This window comes from Boleophthalmus pectinirostris, unplaced genomic scaffold (genome assembly GCF_026225935.1).
Source record: "Boleophthalmus pectinirostris isolate CB_2022bp ecotype Guang Dong unplaced genomic scaffold, ASM2622593v1 HiC_scaffold_12, whole genome shotgun sequence".
NCBI classification, from domain to species: domain Eukaryota; kingdom Metazoa; phylum Chordata; class Actinopteri; order Gobiiformes; family Gobiidae; genus Boleophthalmus; species Boleophthalmus pectinirostris.
Window position 1 is genome coordinate 26,440,476 of NW_026571018.1, and position 22,397 is coordinate 26,462,872.

Consider the following 22,397-nt stretch of genomic DNA (forward strand, 5'->3'; position numbering starts at 1 on the left):
GTGCTGATAGTAAATAGTGGTGAATGAAGCGAGGCGAGCGCGCGGTACTACTCTGGTGCCGCTGCTTGCGCAAACGGTGACGCGCGAAGGAGAGAGAGAGATGGGCTAAGGAGGGAAGATGGAGAGGGAAGAGAGAAAGTACATATTTATTTTTATTTGGCGTGTGGTCAGACGGTGAATGAGATTTAAGGCGATCTTTGGGGAGGCAAGCAGTGATCGCGAGCCAAACGCTAACTCAAAAGCGAAGAGGCTATTTTCGAGCTGTTTGGTGGTGGTGATGAGTGTGTGGACATTTTTTGTGATCTCGGATAAGTGGCCAGAGAATAGGCATATGGCACTGTGACCGTGGCACTCTGAAACGTGATGAGAAAATAGTTCAAAGTTGCAACGAGCTGCTGACAAGAATGAGAAAGTTGGGTACAAAATGTTCACAGGCTGGGCAATTAATATTAAAGATATGTGTATATGCAAAAACAAATGATCTTTTCTTACATTTAGTCAGATAAATCTCACTAAAATGCAGAATTCAATGCAGTAATCGATCATCTTTGCGTCGTGTCAGTCGTGTTTTGGCATCACTATAGCCTAATGAGTCTGGCTGCATTCAGAGTTTGTAATGTGCAGCTGCAATAATGTTGTGTCCAGTATCACACAGGGTTCTGGATCATACAGAAACCAGGCAGTAAGAGTGAAGATACACTGTAAGCTACAAAAACTGTACGAACACAACATATTTGGCCTAAGTAATATACATTTCTATTAAAAGTTTCACCAATAATAGACTTACAGAAGCAATCAGAGAAATGTCAATGGGAACAAGGATTTTCTTTCCCCATCAAAGAACAGCTGAAAGTACAAATGATTTTGCACAGCGGAAGCTGCCGGGAGGCCATTATTTTACCATTAGTGTAAATATCAATACACTGCCTCAGAGATACATCGGAATGTGCTGTGCTGTGGTTTGGACCAGATATCATTTGTTTTCATACAAAACTCCAGCTTCTCACAATTTGTCAAAATGATGAGTGAGTTGGATACCGATCAGACATAACATTATGGCCACTGACAGATAAAACTAATAGCACAGAGAAGATATGGAAGGAGTTTTAACTTGTACAAGAATAAAGAAGCAGCAGCTTGAAAAATCTTTGGGGTCAAAGAGCCAGTAGACCAAAATGAAAACTAAAAAGACGATACTTGTGAATAATGACGTCTACTACAATGCATCCTTTCTGCATGTGTAATCCCACAGTCCTCAAGAAATATTCCATTGTAAGAAAAATGTTTTACCTTAATTCCACTCAAAAAAAAAAAAACTAAAGTAACTAAAGCCATCGTTTCCTTTAAGCCTCTTGGATGGAAGGTAAAACGTCTTCAATTTAAACCTCTGTCAGAACACCTTAACTGAAACTTTAGTTGGTGTAAAATGTATCTGGTTTTAGTGCAAATCAATGTGCGTAGGGCATGAGGTCCTAATGCTTGTCCCCATTGGTTTCTCATATTTTAGCAGTTTCTATTTCTAACCCAGATTCATATCATGTGATGACTTTGTGCTGGTGACAGAGAGGAGAAAGGTGAGGAGAAATATACGACTGCTCAGTTAATTTTATCTGACATGAGTCGTTGGAGAGCACGGGACAGATGGTGCGAGTGTGAGTGAAAGTCCTTCTCACTTTATTTTGGGCTCATGTGTGTGCGGCTCAGCTGGGGTGGTGACATCATCAACGGGAGACGCTGAACACAACGTCAGGCTAACACGCTATACAATGTGCCATACATGCCATAAATAGTGCATATGGTTTATAAGAGGCTCTGAACAAAGAAAGATAGAACTTACAATGTACACGCAATACATGAAATAAGGGGTGCTAGATTTTCAGAGAGCCTGAACCTAGCTCCAAAAAAAATAACTTTACCGTATTTATTATTGTCACAAAAGGAAAACTAATTTGCTTTGTTTCAACAGACAAATAACATGCAAAACTCAAAAACTCTTCATATACCAAAGAGTTGAGGGGAAAGAAGAGTCTAGTCCAGTCTAGATTTATAAAGCAACTTACCCTTCATCACCTCTTGAGACTATAAAAGCAGTAATAATATAGAGAGATATGATTCACTGTCTTTAATTTAAGTGAATGAATCATGGAGGAGTCATGATTCAGACATGAGAGCAGTTTAATGTTTCTGATCAGAACAAGAGCAAAGATGGGGAGACGAAGAAGCCTGTTCTGAGGCGAAAGCTGCTGTTGTACAGGTGTTTATTTTTACAAGGCTTCTGTATTGATTTTGCATATTTGTTGGAACCTGCTCTGAAACGAAATGAGATAGAACTGAGCTCATGTATTGTACAGAAATACTGATGAGAAATGCTTTGACTGACCGATTTTTACCAAGCAATGTCAGCAAGAAGAAAACTAGTTAAACATCAACATCAATTCACAGATAAAAACTATAACATAATACTACAATTATTTGTAACTCCATGTGACACCATCTATTTGTCTGTATTATAACTTTAAAGGTCCTATATTACATAAAATTGACTTTTGTGAGCTTTAAGGCATTTTATAATGGTGTTACCTCCTCAAAAACATACCCATAGTTCTGTTTTGTTTCATTCACACATGTTTGAGTAATCCTTTATTAATAGTCTGCCTACATCTCCAAAGCTCAAAATGCTCTGTTCCACTTTATGATGTCATGTAGTGGTTGTATTCAAATTAACAGCTTCTTTTAACATTTAGTTCAGTAGAGCTTGGCAAATCCAGGGCTAAAATTATCCAAATGATTCTAGTGAAGATGTTTAAAAACACAGTGGAGCACTTCTTATATCACCACATTACATCACAAAGTTGTACAGAGTGTTTTCATTCTGAGAGAAGAACTCAGCCTAAATATGCAGGGTTTGTGTGTTAAACGTGTGAATGAAAAAACCCACAACATCAGGCATGTTTGATGAGAAAACAACATTATAACAAAGATAATACAGAAAACAGCATAATATAGGCGCTTTAATGTCATACTGTCAAACTTTCTAAAGCAAAACATCTCTCTGGAGACTTTCCACAGTAAAAGTTGCATAATGCTGCTTTAAATGCACTCTGTGATGGACATATTTCCAATCCCATGACATGCGTTTGTCAATTCACAAGGCCATCTCAGCATGTCTCCACCATCTTCCTCTTGGCCTGTCCTCCGCCCTGTGTCAGTGTGTCCATCTGCCTGTCTCTTCACTGTCTGCTGCACAGTTAGGCCTGATACAAGCTTTGTGCACGTGCTGTTGGATGTCTGTGTAAATAATACTATGTACAATAATACTATCCATGGTTTCAAAGTCATGAAAGATCAGACATTAGCCAGAGCATTTCACAACCCAAATGATAGCTCTTTACCACCTTCAAGGCACTCAAAGCACTTTACATCAAGGAACCACTCACCCATTCACACACACATTCATACATTAGTGTACAATGACAATGGGGCCGAGGAGGGTTAAGTGTCTTGCCCAAGGACGCCATGACAGCAATCATCTGAGGGAGCTGCAATCGCATCAGCCAACCTGATCAGAGTGAGCGGATCTGACCACTCAACCAATGACGTCTAAGTCGAGAACGGGATTCAAACTGCCAACCTTTGGATCAGTGGACAAAATGTTCTACCAACTGAGCTACTGTTGCCAAATCTATCTAAATCTAAATTATATATTTTGAATGGGCAAAAATAATCCTCCAAAGTCCTAACAAACTCATGACTACAGTGGATTGTTTCATAAAGCTTTAGCTGTTCTATTTGTCTCGACCATTTATAGGTGACAGCTGTGACATGTACTCCATATAAAAACAACAACAATATAATCACAACTGAACCTGGAATGCCATTAACTGTGAGGACACATCTCATAGAGAGCCTTTTGGGTATTTAGTCTGGCAACCCAAAATGAGGGGGAGGGAGCTCATTATGGTTTTTGGTTGGATAATCCGCTTAAAGGGAGCATATTACACTATTTTTGGATCTATGTTATAATGTTGTTCCCTCATTGCAAACATACCCGCAGTCCTCTTTTGTTTTATTCACACATGTTTAACACAAAAATCCTGCATTTTTAAGTTTAGTCAAAACACTCTGTTCCACCTTGTGATGTTATGGATATACAAGAAGAGCTTTACTATGTTTTTAAAGTGCAGACACCTTCACTAGAATCATTTGGATAATTTCAGGCTTGCAATCTCTACTAAACAAAATGCAAAAGGTAGCTTTTAACTTGAAAACTACCACTTCATGACATCACAAGGTGGAACAGAGCATTTTGAGCTTTGGAGATGTAGACAGATTAATAAGAAAGGCTCACTCACACATGTGTGAATGAAACACAGCACAACTCCACATATGTTTTTGAGGAGGTAACGACATTTTAACATGGTTTAAAGCTGCAAGAGTCAATTTTGCACAATATGGGACCTTTAAAGTTGCATTGTGTAACTTCTGTGTAACTTGTTAAGGGTCCATCAAGTGCTTTTCTCCATGGAGATAGCATTGCTTTGTCTGTAATGTTTCACAGTAAGGTATTAAACCTTTCTATCTTCATGGAAACCAAACCAGACCAAGTTATGAGTCAGATCTGTGGAGAGGCAACCCCACTCACAGTGTGAATGTCTGTTTTTCTATGTATTTTTGAGCTATATAACCTGTAATTAAATAAATGGAAGGTAGAGTCTAATGAGTCTAATGAGGTTCATTTGATCTTCCAATAATTTTTGTTATTGGATTGTTTATTCAGACCAAGAGTTTGTTTTCATACTGACAGTTTCGATTGCTCACTAGCGATCTTCCTTACAGTGTTCCTACTGGAGGAAGACAGCGCCAGAACGTGTATAAATCAGCTGACCAACACGTCAAAGCAACATCACATGACCACTCTGAGGAAGACCGCTAGTGAGCAGTCGAAACTGTCAGTATGAAAACAAACAGTCTGAAAAAAGAACTTAAAAACTGTTTAATGTCATACTGTGGAACATTCCAAGCAGAACAATGACATATTCATGAAGACAAGCAGGTAACAGAACCTCAACCTGAAAAGTTACACAATGCACCTTTAAGAGCAAAAAAAATATCTTTGTATAGAAATCTAAACAAAGTGTACATTATGCAAAATATGAATTCCACATTACAATTATGATTGAGTAAAGCATGTTTACTTTGTATCCGAGGACATATAACAGTCTTAAATCATATCCAAACTTCAGAAGCAGGCAACAAAAGAAACTAAAATAAATAGATGCAATAAAAACATGTAGTATTGTCAAGAAAAAACTGTTTAACTGCTACAAGACTAGATCAGCTTTCCGGCCCCTCTGCGTATGATCAGAGTTTATAGGTAAAAAAAACAGCTCAGCACAATAACCATGAGCATTAACTTCCTCCACTTCCTCCTCTCACACCTCGGTCTATCGCATGGGAAAAAATCATATTCTATGTCTTTGTTGTTGAAGTAATAATGAATACAGGACTTGAAGGCCGCTATCAGCGTACCTCGTGATGAGCAGAAGGCTTTTAAATTAATGGACTCTTTTATGGCGCCTGTGCCGTACTGAACTGAATGAATGAGAGAAAACAGCTCCCTCCCAGTATCACAAAGCACAGTTCTTTGTCCACATTGTCACAAATACGAGGTTTGACTTCCGATGGTAACACAAGCATGGGCGGATGTTGTGGTGATCTCATGGTAATGGAGCAAAGAGGAAAATCACATATGGGTAACAAATAAATTGCATAAGGGAATGTACTGTATATTAGATTTTAAAGTTCTCATTTTCTGATCTATGTTATAATGTTGTTTCCTCATCACAACATACCTGGAGTTGTGTTTTGTTTCAACACACAAACCCTGCATATTTAGCAGTATTTTTTTTTTTCCAAACTGAAAACACTCCACATTGTGATGCAATATGACAATACAGGAAGTGCTCTATTGTGCTTTGTAACTACACACATTTAAGTAGAATCATCTGGATAATTTCAGCCCTGAAATTGCCAATCTCTACTGCACTAAGGTAAAAGGTAGCTGTTAAGTTGAAAATGACCACTTCATGACATCACAACTTGGAACAGAGCATTTTAAGCTTTGGAGATGTAAATGGACTAATAATAAAGAGTTACTCAAATATGTGTGAATGAAACAAAACACAACTCCAAGTATGATTTTGATGAAATAACAACACTATAACAAGACTTAAAGCTCACAAGAATCTATTTTGCTTTAATCAGTCACAATGCAGTATTGTCTTCAATAAAAAAATAATGTCTTCAAGTATTGTCTTCAAGTTTGACAAGCGTTACTGTAGGCCAATATTCGCACCCAACTCTTAATGTTAGTATAAGCTACTTTATTCACACACCAAGATTGGTGATTTGTTCTGCCAAAAGACACAAAGGAAGAACAGAGAATGATTTACACCACTGGCTGCCCAGTTATAAGCTCTACCACCTGAGCCACTGGAGAAGGTTTCAGCAGGGAGGGCATCAGCACATAAGGAATGCCAAATCCAAATGTAATACAAGCATATCTACTGGAAATGAAAGCATGCCACAGGATATCGGGAACCAAATTAATATCTGAAGGTGTAAACTTTAAAAGCACTGGATGTGAAAAATAAATTTGCACTGGCGTTGTGAGCTGTGTGAACGCTTGGACTTTTGCTCTGCCCAAAATATTTCAGTGGCAAAATTTGGATAGAAATTTAGATTTAGATTTTTTTTTTTTTTTTTTTTTTTTGCCATCGATTATAACCAGGCCACATCTCTGCTGGAGACAATGTGGTCAAATATTCACACATTTTTTGGGACACTTCAGAGCTGAGAAATTGTGAAATTAGATTTGCAAGGTTAATGACTACTGTTACTTCTGACAGCCTGGAAGTACTACCAGTGAAATAATACGAGCCATCAAATCCTCACCACAGTTTCATGGAACGTACTTGTTTTTACTTTACTTCAGAGGACTTGAAGGTCCTATATTATGGAAAATAATAACAGTTTTGCGTTTTAAGCCATGTTATATAGTGAAAAACATACCTGGAGTTGTGTTTTGTTTCATTCACGCATGTTTGAGTAATCCTGCATTAATCTGTCTTCATCTCTAAAGCTCAAAATGCAAAATGTTCCACCTTGTGATGTCATGAAGTGGTAGTTTTCAAGTTAACAGCTACTTTTTACCTTTTGTTCAGTAGAAATGGGTAGTTATAGGGCTGAAATGATGCAAGTAATTCTAGTGAAAGTGTATAAAATTTAAAAACATAGCAGAGCACTTCCTGTATTACCACATGACATTACAAGCTGGAAAGATTAATAAAAGTTTAATTAAATATGCAGGAATTGAGTGATAAACGTGTGAATGAAACAAATACAACTTCTGGTATGTTTTTAATGAGGAAACAATATTATAAAGGATCAGAAAATAGAGGAATATGGACCCTTTGAGCTTTCATAAATAGATAAAAGTGAATTAACATAACAAAAAATGTCTGTATATTTTGGATTACATACTTTTTAAATGGGACAAACCTGGGTTAGAGCAGCACTAAACCAAGACTAGAATAAGATAAAACCAAGTCTACATCAGGACTTTTTCTTTTTTATCTTTGTACTCTTCTTTAATTCATTGTGCATGTGTTTACTAACCTCCGGGACACACTCTTGAAGGGAGCATTACATAAGTTGCTTTCACCGTGTGTTACCGGTGAGGACATATTCTGACGGTGCACTGTAGTGTATGAAGTGTAGAGCATCATTCACTCAGGGTCATGCTTCCTGTCTCCTCCTCTCCTCCTTTCCTCCTTCTCTCCCTCTCTCCCTCTTGCTCACACACAATGATAGATAATAACATGTTTACAAAAACCTGGGGTAGATTGGGAACATTGGCCGTGACGACGTGTTGTGCTCAGTTATGCCAAAACCAGGAAGTAATTGTGACTAAGACCTCCAGCCAATAGCGTCAGTCATCAGGCCATTTTCACAGGAAGCGCTGCCTTTTTTGGGTGTTACTCTCATCAGACTCCTCAAGAAGAACGCACATTTACTGCTGTTTCGTCTATTACTCCAGCTATGACTATGATAATAATCATGTGCTTCTCCAGACACTTACAATTTTGTGCATTACTCATTCACTGCATGTGCATTCAATGATATTTCAGTAGTCGTGGATTATTATATTCACTGAAACGAGACTGCCAATCTGCACTAATCTATGCTGATTTTATTCCTGGAAGAACCATGAATACTTTTTTTAATAGATTTGCCATTATTATGACCAATTTAATCTTAACACTCAAATCAGACAAATAAGTACATTTACTGACTTATGTTAGAGTGGTACAAGTATAAAGTACAAGAGTACAAGCTGTGGTAATTGGCTAGAGGCCATTTGACAGGAAGACACTGCCTTATTTGGGTGTTACTCTCTTTTGTATCAGTGGCCACTGCATGTTCCGGGTTTCCATGGCTACCAGGCTGAGTCTGTTTTTCATTTTTTACCCCAAACTTCCTCTCTGTCTGTCTCTCTACCTCCCTCACTCTCTCTGTCTTCCTCACTTTCTCTTTCTCTCTCTCTTCCTTCTTTCACTCTCCCCACTGTTTTTCTCCATCTCTCTATTTCTATCACTCCCTTATCCCCATTTCTCTCCCTCTCTCTCTTCAGTCTCTGCTTCCTCCTTCCCTTCTCTCTCCCTCTCTGTCTCTCTACCACCTCCCTCCTCTCTGTGTCAAACGCTCCACTTTCACTCTATCCTCTCCCTCCCCTCTATCACTCCTCTTTCTCTCTCTCTTTCTCCCTCTCCGCCTCCCTCCCTCTTCTCTCTCTTTCTGAAATAGTCTCTGTGCAGTGTAGACAGAGACAGCCCAGATCACACAGACTATGAGTCATCCTCATAACCTTTTCCCCAAAGTTTCACATAAGTTTCTCTCCATAAGCCACACCTGCCGTCCTCCATCTTAGGTGTTCCTCTGCTGCACCACTCACAAGTAAACAACTCCTCCTTATTGGGATCTGCCATTTTGCCCCTTGAATACTGTTGGAGATTCAGGACACTGTTTGATTAAAGTGTACATGTCCTTGGTGGTGTGTTACCGGTTTCTCTAGTTAATATCACTCCAACTGGGCCAATAAAAGAAAGAAAGACTTGTTTAAGCTGTCCCTGATTTTCAAATTGCAAAAGATATTTAATTTCTTACTGCATGAAGTAGGGTGGACTGTCTATTTGAGCTAATATGGCAACAGATTTGATGATTGGTTAGTGTTCATCACATCAATTAAATGGACATAATTCACCCACTAGCTACCATGTCACAAATAGGAAGTGTTCATGGGGACACTTCTGACTTCATCAACTCATGGTCTCTCTCTGTAACTGCTGCAGTGAGCCTCCTCATTTTGGTCTTAAAATATTCATATTAACCTGTTCTGCATGATCCTATTTGTATGTAAATAAATTCGCTCCTATAACTATCGTTGTGAGCTTCTTTTGCCTGGAGCTGAATGCCATGGGTGACATCACACAACCTTCTTTATCACTTGTTGGCCATTTTTGGTTTTGCTGTTTCTTTGTTTTGACACGATGAAGAGTTAAATGAACAATGTTAGACCATCTGAAATACGAGTTGCAATAGGCTGAATATAAAATGTAGCTGAAAATTGTTGCTTTGATCACAGTAACAACAAAATAAACAACCAACCAATGAACCCAGCCTATCTTAAAGCTCACATTCCTTCTATATATCCAATATTTGCTGACATGTTAATTTCTATCTTTCATTTCTTTTTCTGTTTTGTGCTTTATAAATATGTACAGTACTTGAGCCGTTCTTGTATCTGTTGTCATCTTCCAGTTTTTGTCACCTGGATATTCAAACTCAAATGAAGGAACTCGCCCTATAGTAATTTCACTTGTCTTTTGCTTTTGCTTTTAAAGTGGTTGTGTAGAGGTGTGGGGCTGACTCTTCCAGTGGGGTTTCTCTGTGTTACATCAGCCTCCCAATCACTAGACTCATATTCCCAAACAACTATTACAGGAGGATAAGAGACATGCGTGAGCTGCATACAAAATATCACATTCACCACCAGGCAACACTCAAGCTGTGCAGTCACAAAGGACAAGTTCATATGTGTGGAGCTAATCAGACCTAAGCAGGAGGCTACATTCAAATAAATCCTCCTCCTCTCAGGGCATTCATCACATTCTTATTGTGAGCATCAGCATTCACTACAGGATGAGCCATGCAAACCGTAGTAAATGAGGTACATTTACTACACAAATCTTTTAATTCAATTGTGCTATATTATTTTGAAGATATTTTTTTCTGACTTCACTGTATATTAGTTTGGAAATATTGGTGCAGATTTATTACATTATTACTCATTTATTTATTAATTTCATATGGATGTGTGACAATCTGCTTATATCATTATTGTTTTGTTTTTTTGTTGTTGTTGTTTTTTTGTTTTTTTTCACAGAATCCCTTTTCACTTGATCAACATAATTTGCAAGGAGAACTGTGTGAATTTCAAATATCAAATTGATATTCCCCTTAGAGATAGGGTGAGGAGCTCAGTCACACGGGAGGAGCTCAGAGTAGAGCTGCTGCTCCACTACGTCAAGAGAAGCTAATTGAGGTGGCTCGGGAATATGTTCTGGATGCCTCCTGGGCTCCTTCCTCGGGAGGTGTTCTGGACATGTTTTTTTTTTTTAATCAAACATGTTTTTAGACAATGCTTTGGTAGTAGAGGTAGAAGAGTCAAGGAGACAAGAAGTTCAGATTTTGGAGGATTTATTTTGTTTGTATGTTAATTTTGGCATAGGTTAAAAGCATGTACTAACTGTGTTTGTATTTTTATTGATATTGTGTTATTATGATTGTTTATATACACATAAGCCATATTTGTTTTTAATTATTTAAAATAAAATGAATTGAAAAATGTATTGTTTAATACAAGGGGAAAAACTGTTTTTTTAACAACATTTTTTGTCATATGGCCCAGAACCTCTTCCGCACAACATAGTATTCTCTTGCTCTAGTTTTCTACCTTTGATAAAGCAGTTGTATGAGATTCATTCATTGTGCAGAGCTGCAGAATTGAGTCACCAGCCCCATCCTCTCTCGCTCTCTCACTCTCTTTCTCTCCCCCTCTTTCTCCTCTCTCTGTCTCTGTCTCTCCCCCTCTCCCTCTCTCTCATCGTAATTTTTCAGTTTTTTTCCCCCATTCCCTTGTGAAATCACGTTCATTTGAATTCATATTCTGCCTGCACCAGACGCACAGCAAGGCACTGGGCTAAACACTGACAGACAAACATTGCAGTGCTCTCAGATTGATATGTTCAGGGCCTATTTGAACTGTTCATTTGGCGCTACACTGATCCAGTAATGAGCTGAAAACACCACGCAATCACAAAAAACAGCATCAGGACTCCCAACTGTAATCATCATTATCAGCGCCAGTGTTCAGGATTTGCACAGAAACTAAGGAAATTGCTAATTGCTACATGGCTAATGAATGAAAGCTAATGTGGATGTTGTTGCCAATTTTGTTTATTGGTAAATATTATTAGTCAGTACTACTTCAGCATAACAAGTCTATTAAACGGTTCCACTGGAAGGTAACCACATTAAGATGTGTGTGTAATATTTTGACTACTGTTGCCATAACTATTGTCTCATGCCTCCTTGCTGTCTGTAATGTGAAAGTCAAGTAATCAGTATTCAACTTTATGTCCTAAATACTGAATTCAGCATTAGCAACCCAAATTAGACAGTCTTGTGTGACTCATCCTGCTTTCTGATTGGATAATAGTCTTGAGAACCAAAACTGCAAATTATAAACAACTTGGTCATCATATTCAAAGTTTGTGTAATTAAAGGGCCGGTATTACTCTATTCTCTGATGTAGTTTTGTTTTCTCATCGCAAAATGCCTGGAGTTGTGTTTTATTCCATTCACACATGTTTAGCACATAAATCCTGTTCTTCTCTCAGGCTACGTTTATATGATGACGGTCTGAACTGAAGATGCAAAAGTGGCGTCGCGTCTTTTTATTCTGCGTTTAGACGAGCGTTTTCGGGTGGAAATTTGCGTGCATATGGTGACGCAAAAGTGTGTTGAATTCAATTGGGTATGCATGCCAGGCGGCTTGGTGGTGATGCTAGGTGGTGATGTACAGTATGTGACATAAACACGTACGTGACGTGAGCAGATCTGACCAGAGTTTTGCGTCTTGGGCAGTGTAGACGGAAATGCTACGGCAGAGCATATTCAACTTTTCCACTCTGGAGGGTGGTTTCAGATTTTTGCATTTTTAAGCCCCAAAAACACCATAACCATCTGAACGAAAGGCACTTCCGATAAAATATTTTGTCATTTCTACCCGCAAGCGTTCTCGTGTAAACAGGCCCTCAAACTGAAAACACTTTGTTCCACCTTGCGATGTTATGTAGTAAAACAGGAAGTTCTTCACTAGAATCATTTGGATAATTTTAGCTCTGGAAATTCCAGTCTCTACTGAACTAAAAGTAAAAGACAGCTGTTAACATGAAAACTAACCGTTACATGACATCACAAGGTGGATCAGAGCATTTTGATTGACAACTCGCATTATAACATGGCTTATGAGTCCATTTTGTGTAATGTAGGACCTTTAAGAATATACATTGTTATTGTTAGCAGTAAGGACTATGTTTGATTTGACACAGTTAATGTAATAAAAAAATAAATAAATCAAAACCACACATGTCCCTTTAAACTTGTTGCATTGTCTTACCAGAAGCGGGGGACTTGCTGCGCAGGGCCTGGACAGTTCTGGGGGAGCATCTGTTAAGGGACGAGGACATTTTCCCATAGTTCACTGACTTCATCATCCGACACTCTACAAAATCGAAACACAGAGAAGTTTAAAAAGGATTCTTGTACCAGAGGTGTGTGTAAGAGGCCCATTCTGAAGCTATCCAACTGTCAGAGAGAATGTTGAATTAAACCTCAACTCAAGCTATATTTATAACTGCCTCTACTCCCAAGTCATTCAGTTTTTGTATGAACAAGTAAATCCACAAAAAACATGGAGTGATCTGCTGCATAACAAGCAGTGCATTGTCAGTCTCCAGCTCCAGTCAAAAACTTGTGCAAACATTTGAGCAGCTCAGTGTGAAAAAAGAGAAGGTTGTTGGTGTACTTTTAAACTTAAGAAAGTATTGCACTTAGGATTTAACAGGATTCAAAAATGTGCAATGGGATAAAAATAAGTACCAAGCTGTACATGATGTGAGACCTTATTAGCACTTTTAAATATAACCTCCCTTTTATCTCAACAGCTTGTGCAGGCAACACTTGGTTCACAGGTGAGTCACTACAAAGTGTGAATATTGTTTTGTACCTTTTGTGGCAGTTATCAAGAACCTTTAAAGCTGCTCTGTGTAACTTTTTAAATGGTTCCATCAGTATGGTTAAAACTAATGTCAAACTTTGGAGCATTACAAGTAAAACAGTGGCATCTTTTTAGACACAAGCAGTAATGAACCTTTGAATGATTAAAGCTAATTGACTTTTTCAACATGTTCTGATTCAGTAATATTGCCTGTTCTCTGAAGAAAACATTTGCACATCTCTCTTAACACTGTTGACAAAGGATGCACATTGACCTTCATGAATCTTTTCAGATTCTTTTGGAGTGAAGACTCTGACTCACAGTTGTCTTGTATGATTCAAAGCTCCAGTAAATGAGCCATGTGATAGTAAAAATAAACACTGTCCCTCTGCCTCTCCTCTTAAATCTCCTGTTCATTAAACAGCCCATTACCACTCATTACCACAGGCCAAGAGTGGGCCCCAGTCTAACATGTGCGCGTGCATGTGAGCTTTTCTTTTTAAAAACATGTTTGTCTTTTTTTCTGTTTATTTCTGTTTGCCTTTACGCATGGACAAAGCTGTTCAGAGTGAAATCATGGGAAACCATAAGTCTATGCGAGGTGTTTATGAGGTTAGATATGGTTTTATACAAGATAAAAGTGCACTGTGTAACTTTTCTAGAGGGACTGCCATTGCATTTTCCATGGAGATATAATTGCTTTGCCTAAAATGTTCTGCAGTATGGCTACGAACATATGTATTTTCCATGGAATATATATATGTATTATGTATTTCCACCAGGCCAAGTTACACAAGTAAAGCAACTCCGCTCAAAGTAAGAGTTCATGTTTTGAGCAGACCTTGCCCCAAGTTATACTGTGCACCTTTAAATTTAGGATTCATAATAAGAATGCATTGGCTGTAAGTACTATAGAGATTTTGTTTCACGTTACTTACATTTAGGCCAAATCTGCTTCAATAATACAAGCCGAGCGTAGGTTTCAGAAAAAGAGTGAAATGAAAGTGTGTGTAATGTCCCCACAAAGCGCACAAGTGTGGTCCACTGATGAATGCACAAAGCGTATTGGGTTAACACGATGACAGCGTGTCAGGCTGAGGCAGATGTGATAATTATACAGTCAGAATAGGACACTTTCAGTCTGATGGCAGCACTCTCTTTTGGTATAAAGACGTGTTTCACTGTACCTCACGCACTTTGGCCCAGGGTCTAGAGCTGCGCTGGAGTTGTCCATGGCTTTCAGAGTGATGAAAATATTACCAAGTTGCCACATGAATTAACCACTGAACAAACAATAATACTTTTGAACTGTCTATCATCCTCAAAATGGCAGCATAACAGGCAGATGATACCCATGAATAAAGTAAAAATGTATAAAAGTGTAAAGGCTCTGAGAAAAACAGCTACAGCTTAAATAGCAATGGTATTATAAAGTGCTTCCCAGACTACTGTAATCTAATAATTCATTCACTGCCCACACATTGAAAACCTATAAGTAGCCACTGCTAGGCCGTCACAGTAATTACCAGATTGACTTATCATTCAATAAATGATATGTAGGGCTCAGTATATGTTGTGTTTGCATTTTCTACTCACCAAGGCAAATCTTTTGTTATTTATTTGTAGCTCAAAACGATTTGAACTGTAGAAGGTTGAATAAGTAACTCTTTTTATTTACTGCATCTCATGTTTTATCTATAACTCATTTAGAAAAGGGTTCACTGAAATGATTTTGCTTTAGGGTTATTGTGTTAATAGCATGAAGTATTGTAAATATTGTTTATTATGATATTTTCTCTGACAACATATTGTACTTTAAACTTTGTTATCAAGACAAGCCTATAGCCACAGCTGCCTTGGGGCTGGGTGGCTGAGGCATTCACACACACCACATTAACACCATCATAGGCAAAATGGGTAAAGTATCATGCCCCAAGGAAACAACAGCAGTAAGCACACAGTTCTGAGCTCAAACATGGGTAAAAATGAAATGTAAAACTAATAAAGGATAAAGATTTAGGATAAAGATTTAGGAAAAAGATGGCTAAATGTACAGTCACATGTTTATTTACTCTTAATTAAGATGCAGATGGCTACCAAATGAACTACAGCTGCTCACACTCACACTTCACTGCTGTTGGTGTTAGAATGATCTATTATTAGCATAGAAAATACAGAAGAGCCAACAGAAAAATATAAGAAAATTGATTGATCAGTTAGTATTTAGAGGGCAGGTTTAACACTCCTATGGTTCTCAAACTTTCCAGAACCATCAAAGAAAATCCAATCTCACCAGATCTATACTACTCTATAATAGTACTTTTCCAGGCCTTAACTACGGCTAACCCAGGTCTAAAATGACTACATAATTGCTACAGTAGTTCTAACCAAGAAACTAAACAAAAAGTGGATAAAAGTGACCCTAAATTAACCAAATATTAGAACTGTAGAAGAGCTACCACAATTTCAGAAACATACATTTTACAGACCAACAGCCTTTGGTGGATCACATCAAACTGGAAATGATCTCTGTCTAACTCAGCACATACGGAGTTTTTATGCAGTGGTTAATCCAGGCATGATTTATATATGTGCTGAAAGTTTATACAGTAGTAACTAAAAGATACTTACTTGATCTTTTATATTAAATAACATTGTGACGTCATTAGAAAAAAGTTTCTCATGTGAACAAAGAAACTGTCAGACTTACTAAACCCATATAATACAATGGAAGTGTCTCTTCTTTGTCAGTTTCCAATAGTCTGGCATATTTCTTCTTAATAATGAGCCTTATTAGCTCATTTGGGCCTGTGGAAGTGACAGACTGAGGGACAGAGTAGGAGGGGCCGCTGTTTACCACTCACATGAGGGGAATAATAGTTAAAGCCTGAGGTGAGACTAAAGAAACACATGAATTAAACAAAGTCCTGGATGCACGCCAGAGCAGAGACTACAGGGAAATACAAATGAGGCGTAAAAGGATAGAGAGGGCGGGGTCAGAGCAGGGCAGAGCGAGGGTGAGGAGAGGACAGACGCTGCCCTCAGAGTCAGAGCTGATGAGAACGAGCGATGAATCAACTTTAAACAAGGTCAAAGAGATGGAGATTCATCCGAATATGTAAAATTGGAATTAAAGGGCCAAGATGATTCATGTTTACTAATAATGATGTAATAATGATGTTTAATCATAAACTGGAGCAATCCTGGATATTTACTTTTATTGTGTACACATTGTTGTAGAAGTCTTAAGATCATGGTATAAATATAGCTTTTGTGAGTCAATGTTAAACTGAGAGATGTACGTGGAGGATAAACTACGTAAATTCTTTTACATACATTATTTCATGACACAAAAGCAGAACCACCAAAGCTAAACTGCAGTATTAACAATAACCAGTAATAGTGTTGTCAGTATTGTCATATAATTACACCTTTACTCAAGTCCATTTCCTTTTTGGTTTCATGTACCATCACAGACTTTACACAGTCTATGGCTAGAACACTATTGTTGTACCCAGACTTCTTTCCTCAAGCTCTGTCTGTTGTGGAGAGACAGTGGTGTCCACAGTGAAGTGCACAGCCCACACAGCCCGGCCTCTTGGACCAGTCGAGTGTCACTCACACACACACACGCACACACTCAAACACACACACACTCATGCACTCATACAAACACAATAAAAGGGCCAAAGCTCAGGCAGCATAACAACATAACACTACACAACTACACAACACAATGGTGAGGAGAGCACAGCCACACCGCAAGTGACTCACAGCAAGAAATATAAATGCAAACACCAAACCAACAAACATTTCCATTTTAAAGGCAGTAGGGCCCACTGCACAGAGGCAAAATGGCTGCATATGAAACACTGGGTTCACATTTCAAAGCAGTGCACTTGAAGAGCGGACTGTGCCATAGAATCTCTTCCCCTATTTAAATCTCATCTGAAAAGCCACTTGTTCTCACGTTGCTATAGCATCTGAACCCTTAAAGCTTGCAGTAAATTTTTTTGTATTATTTATCTGCTTTGTAAGGTGCCTGCCTAGACATAACATGTATTATTATTAAAACTTTATGCTGTGTTAATGGTTTTGTTATTATATGTTTTATATTTTGCACATACCTGTTTCATCCAGCATCAGATCATCCTGGTAACGATACTTCTCTGGTCCACATGCCACAAAGATGTCCTCATCACCGAAAAAATCCTGCAGGCATGACACCTAAGGGAACAAAGTGTTTGAATAAATGAAAGCTGCTTTGTATTTATTTAAGAAGGAAAGAATCAGTAAACCATCACAGAGGCACTATTGCAACACGAGGTGGACAGTAAGGCATCTATCCTGACAGTGGATCACTATATGAATACATGATGAGTGTACTATGATGGTGTTTTCATTTGAATCATTTATGTGCAGCACCGTGAGTGTTTGGAGCTCAGGTGAGAAGTCTGCTGCTGCGGAGGTCCCAGTAGACACAGGACTTCTTTTGCTCTTGTGTTTGTTTGGAAAGAACTGCACTGCTGTGGTCTGTTATAATGAGACCCTGATTACTCATTTATTCTCAGTGCGCCACGTGAAATGGACATGCAGGGAGAGGAGAGATAGAGAGGAAAGAGAGAGGGTGGGAGAGAGGGGTTATAGAGGAGATAAAGAGGGGAAACAGGGGAGAGGGAAGGGGGAAAGGGGGAGGCGTGTTTAGCTCTTCATTAAAAGGCTTGCTTTAAACTGTCATCATAATACACAGGAAACACTGTAATGGCTCCATATAAAATGGTGTGATCAGTTTGACAGACTGTGGTGTGATTAGTAGAAGACTACATGACTAATAGTGCACAGAGTACTAAGGTACAATAAAAAGATTATAATTCAATACCCGAAAGCACAAAATGTACAAGATGAGACTGCTGCAGTTTGTGATCTGTATAATTTTAATAAAGATGTCATAAGTTTCCTAATTAGTAAAAACACTGTTTTGTGCTCTTGTTTATGAGTCCCTCATGTCCTCTTTGCAGCAGCCACAGACCGGTGCTGTTCACTTTCAGAAGCCTACCCATTTTTCACCGTGCAGCAAGAGACTGTTTAATCTTACAAGCATGCCATTATTTTTCAGTTTAATTCAGTAAATGCCACATTGACAATTCACAAACTCAAGGCTGCACTTGCACCATCAAAACTGGAACTAACCTTGGTAGTAAACTATAATGGACTAGAACAGGACCAAGTCTACATCACTTCTAAACCAGGGTCCAACCTGGACCAAACTAGGACAAGTATGTACTCTAAAATGACATTCAAGTCTCAAAAGCACACCACGCACACACCACATCAGAACTGGAACTAAACAGAGAACTAAACCTGAAGTGGACAAGAAAGAGACCAAGAACAGAACCAGACCAAACCATTGGGACTAAAGAGGGTCAAACTAGAACCAAGTCATTACCATTAAACATGTTGTGTAGTGTGCAACTGTTTTATCAAGGATTGTGTCAAAGAATTTTAAACTACTCTTCTTTTGGAGGTTTTAGAATCTACTATCATCATTTAAAAAGTTGGATGTCTTCACATAGTACTTAGTCTAAGTACTTTCACTGACTACTGTTTAAATATCAGTAAGTTGGAGGTTGCAGACAGTTTTATTGCTCGAATACTAGTGTGGATTCAGGCAGTATGACAAATCCTCTTCAAAACCTATTAAGATCTATTACAGTTTGGGTTTCATGCATGTCACACTCTGCCTCGAGTCAAAACATAAACAAAAAGATGCTGTTACGGCCTTTTTACAGCAATTAACATCTCAAACGCATTCAGTTTCCTATTAGGCACAGATCATTGGTCGACAAAATGTGGATAGTTACAATGCTATCAGTCTGAAGCTCAAGAGAAAGAGCTATTGTTTAACTGTTTTAGTGTGATTGTGTGTGTGTTTGTGTGAGTGTGCGTGACTACAACTTATGCCCATTCAGAAAAGTGTAAAATGTACATTAAATTTAAAGATAATAATGCACATTCACTGATAATAATTCTGTATACTAGCAGCACTAGTCTAAATAAAAATAGATTTCCTGGATTACATAATGTTATTTTTCTCCCTTTAAATTTGGGCTGTGAACAAGGCCGGCTCCCTGTGGAATAAGGATGGTTTTAATTTACTTTTGCACCCTGTGGTCTGGTGCTCCATCACCTCCTGGTTCATTTCCTCTCATATGCTCTAAGTCTGTGTTATTGCGGGCTTTCATAACATGCTGCATATTGCTCTGCTCCTGATCTGATCCCACTGCTGCTCAGGGATACAGCCGTTTACTAACAAGAGATGTGTCACTCACCAGGGGAGATGTAAGGGCCAGTGGGGTGCTCGATAAGGAAGTTCATCTCTGATTTGTTCCGAGAAATATTAAATATCCCATCATATAGACAGCAGAGAATCTCTATTTAGACTCTGAATGACGTGTGTTGATTTACATATCATTTAGGCCTATTGATATTTTGCAGTGACATTATGCTCGGGGAAGGGGGGGGGTCTACATGCATGGCTACAACCAAACGTTCAGCTGTTGAAATTGTGATTCATTGCACACATTAGCAAATACTGACAACACGTTTTAAGAAGAAATACAAAATGGATTTAATCAACAATTTTTCAGGATCAAAACGAGCAGAGCCTTAACTTAACATCACAATCCCAAGAAATGTTCATAATATCAGCTGCAAAGTATCAATACTTTAGAGTTTGTTTTTATACATCGGTCAATGAAAACTCCAATTAGGTCTTTAACATCTGTTGGCCACATACAAATAACATATATTTTTAACATACTATAACTTATGTAGTGTACACTTTTAATAAAGAACAAAACAATGGTAAAACAACAACAATAACAACAACAACAACAACAACTCAATACTAGATAAAGTTGAGATACTTGTGTGCCACTGCATTCAACCAACACTTTTTTAAACTTAAATCTCCTTCCTTCAAAACATCATATAAACCTTCAAGCTATCAGCCCAATGGAACACTCAAAGAAGATGCAAAGTAGTATTGAAGGTCATTATATCAGCATTATAAAAACTGGAACAAAACTGTAAATGGGAGTATGGTTTTCCACAGTATTACAAACAACAGTTCATTTTAACACTGCTCATTACCAGCTGAGAAAAGTGCAATATTGTGTGTAAAACATGTAGGTGAAGACAGCGACGTTTCACAAAGCCGCCGGTGTAAAGTATAGTGCATACAGTGATACAGTGTGAAGGCAGAGAGGGGTGTGAGAAACAGCGTTGCCATGGTGATTAGCCCCTGTGGGTTTGGAGCGCGGCTGGAGACATAGGCTACTGCTACTTCTTATAATCTTTAGCACGCAATTTACAGCTATACCAGTTTCTGTGTACCGCGTAATTGAAAGCTATCTGTCCCGTACAGTAAACACAGAAACATTCGCTTTTCACACTTTGATGGGAGAAATATGACCATTTTAGTTTAACGGCAATTATTCCATGTCTGTGTTGTTTATGTTCAGGGAAAATACTGTAGGAAGTCATTATCATCTGTTTTCAGTAAGAAAAATAAAATCAAACTGAAAATTATATTCAAAAATGTGAACAAAAATATTTTACTTGAAAGTTATATTTGACTTATAAATTACAAAAACTGATATTCTGAATGAGAGAAATTAACTCTACTTGTCTTTGTATGACTCTTCTTAACTACTCCCAGAGTTGAGGAGGTTAAACAGTCAGAAACAGTGAGACGCTGAAGAGAGGAGCTATTCCTGAGTCTTTGTGATCATAAAACAACAGGCTTTGATGTGGTTCAACACCCCATCAGAGACATGGTTACACAACAGCTACAGCAACAAGATAAAAACTGAAACACAATTTATATTTAAGTGTGCATGACAAAAAGATGGATGGAGCTAATTGGCACACACACGAGGCTTATCAAATTTTGAAAACGGCAATCTCAAAAATTTGTGAGCACAATTTAAGAAGGAAATCTTCAAACTAATGATGTGTTTGGTCTTTGGAAAGCTAAGGCAATTACCAACTAACATAATAACATACGAATGTGAGAAATTATTTTAAATTACTTTTCAGGTATTTCTTCTCTAGTTTAAAGTGGAGGAAAATATAATTACCTGTTATGCAACTTAAGAGTGCTTCAGAAAATCTGTGTGATAACAACTCCACCTAGTGTCCTGTTCTTGAAGTACACATTCTTGAGTTTTCATTTTTCATTCACATTGCTGAAAAAAGCTGTGATGTTAGAAATTATAGTTCTTAAAGTTGTGATGTTAGATATTATAGTTGTTTAATATAGATAGGTTTTGAATTGTAACCGAGCACATTTAATTGATGGTACAAACATTATATTTGCCATGGTGCAGAAGTGGTTCCACAAGATGGCACTGTTGGAGCGGTTGGAGATTATCATTTTGTTTTGAAAGTACAGAGAGACGTGATTTTAAAGCTCATCTGAAAATGTGGTTTCTTAGTGTAGTAGCAGTAGTACTTGATTAATTTAAAGATAACAACCCTTTCTGATCATATGAGAAAATACTATACATTTTTTATATACTGGAGAACAAAAATCTAATGTTTCTTCAAATCAGCCCTTTGGCACTATCATAATTCTTCCACCAAACCAAGTGTTACCAATAAATGACTACACCCCAGTGAAAAACAGAGCCAGCAATACATCCTACTGCTTTCCCCTGTCGCCCTGTTCCATAAGCTCTTTGGTTCTGAATCAGCAGCGGGAAAAATCTTGGTATTCATTTGGATGGTGCAGTCTGTCACGTGCCGTCCATCAGGTGCTGTCTGTCATGTGTAGTCTGTCAGGTGCTGTCTGGCAGGTGCAGTTTTAGTGAGTGCTCCTGTCAGCATCTCATGTTATATAAAGTAAGGTGCAGAGAGGGAGTGGAGCAGATGAAGTAAGACAAATGTGAGTTTCAAAATACAAACAAAAACATAACATTACCGACACCAGTTT

At 38.1% G+C, this 22,397-nt stretch overlaps 1 protein-coding gene across 2 annotated transcripts in view; it reads right to left on the reverse strand.

The window, feature by feature from the left end:
* Nucleotides 1-22,397, reverse strand: part of dclk1a (doublecortin-like kinase 1a) — a 61,659-nt gene that overhangs the window by 26,590 nt on the left and 12,672 nt on the right. Inside the window, exons 3-5 of one of the 2 annotated variants that reach the window (XM_055148929.1) lie at nucleotides 17,530-17,629; nucleotides 12,803-12,907; nucleotides 8,425-8,433 (exon numbers count right to left, since the gene is read on the reverse strand). In XM_055148929.1, the coding sequence (XP_055004904.1) occupies nucleotides 8,425-8,433; nucleotides 12,803-12,907; nucleotides 17,530-17,629 (214 nt within the window). The remainder of the gene's footprint in view (nucleotides 1-8,424; nucleotides 8,434-12,802; nucleotides 12,908-17,529; nucleotides 17,630-22,397) is intronic. The other variant, XM_055148928.1, reaches the window with a different exon arrangement.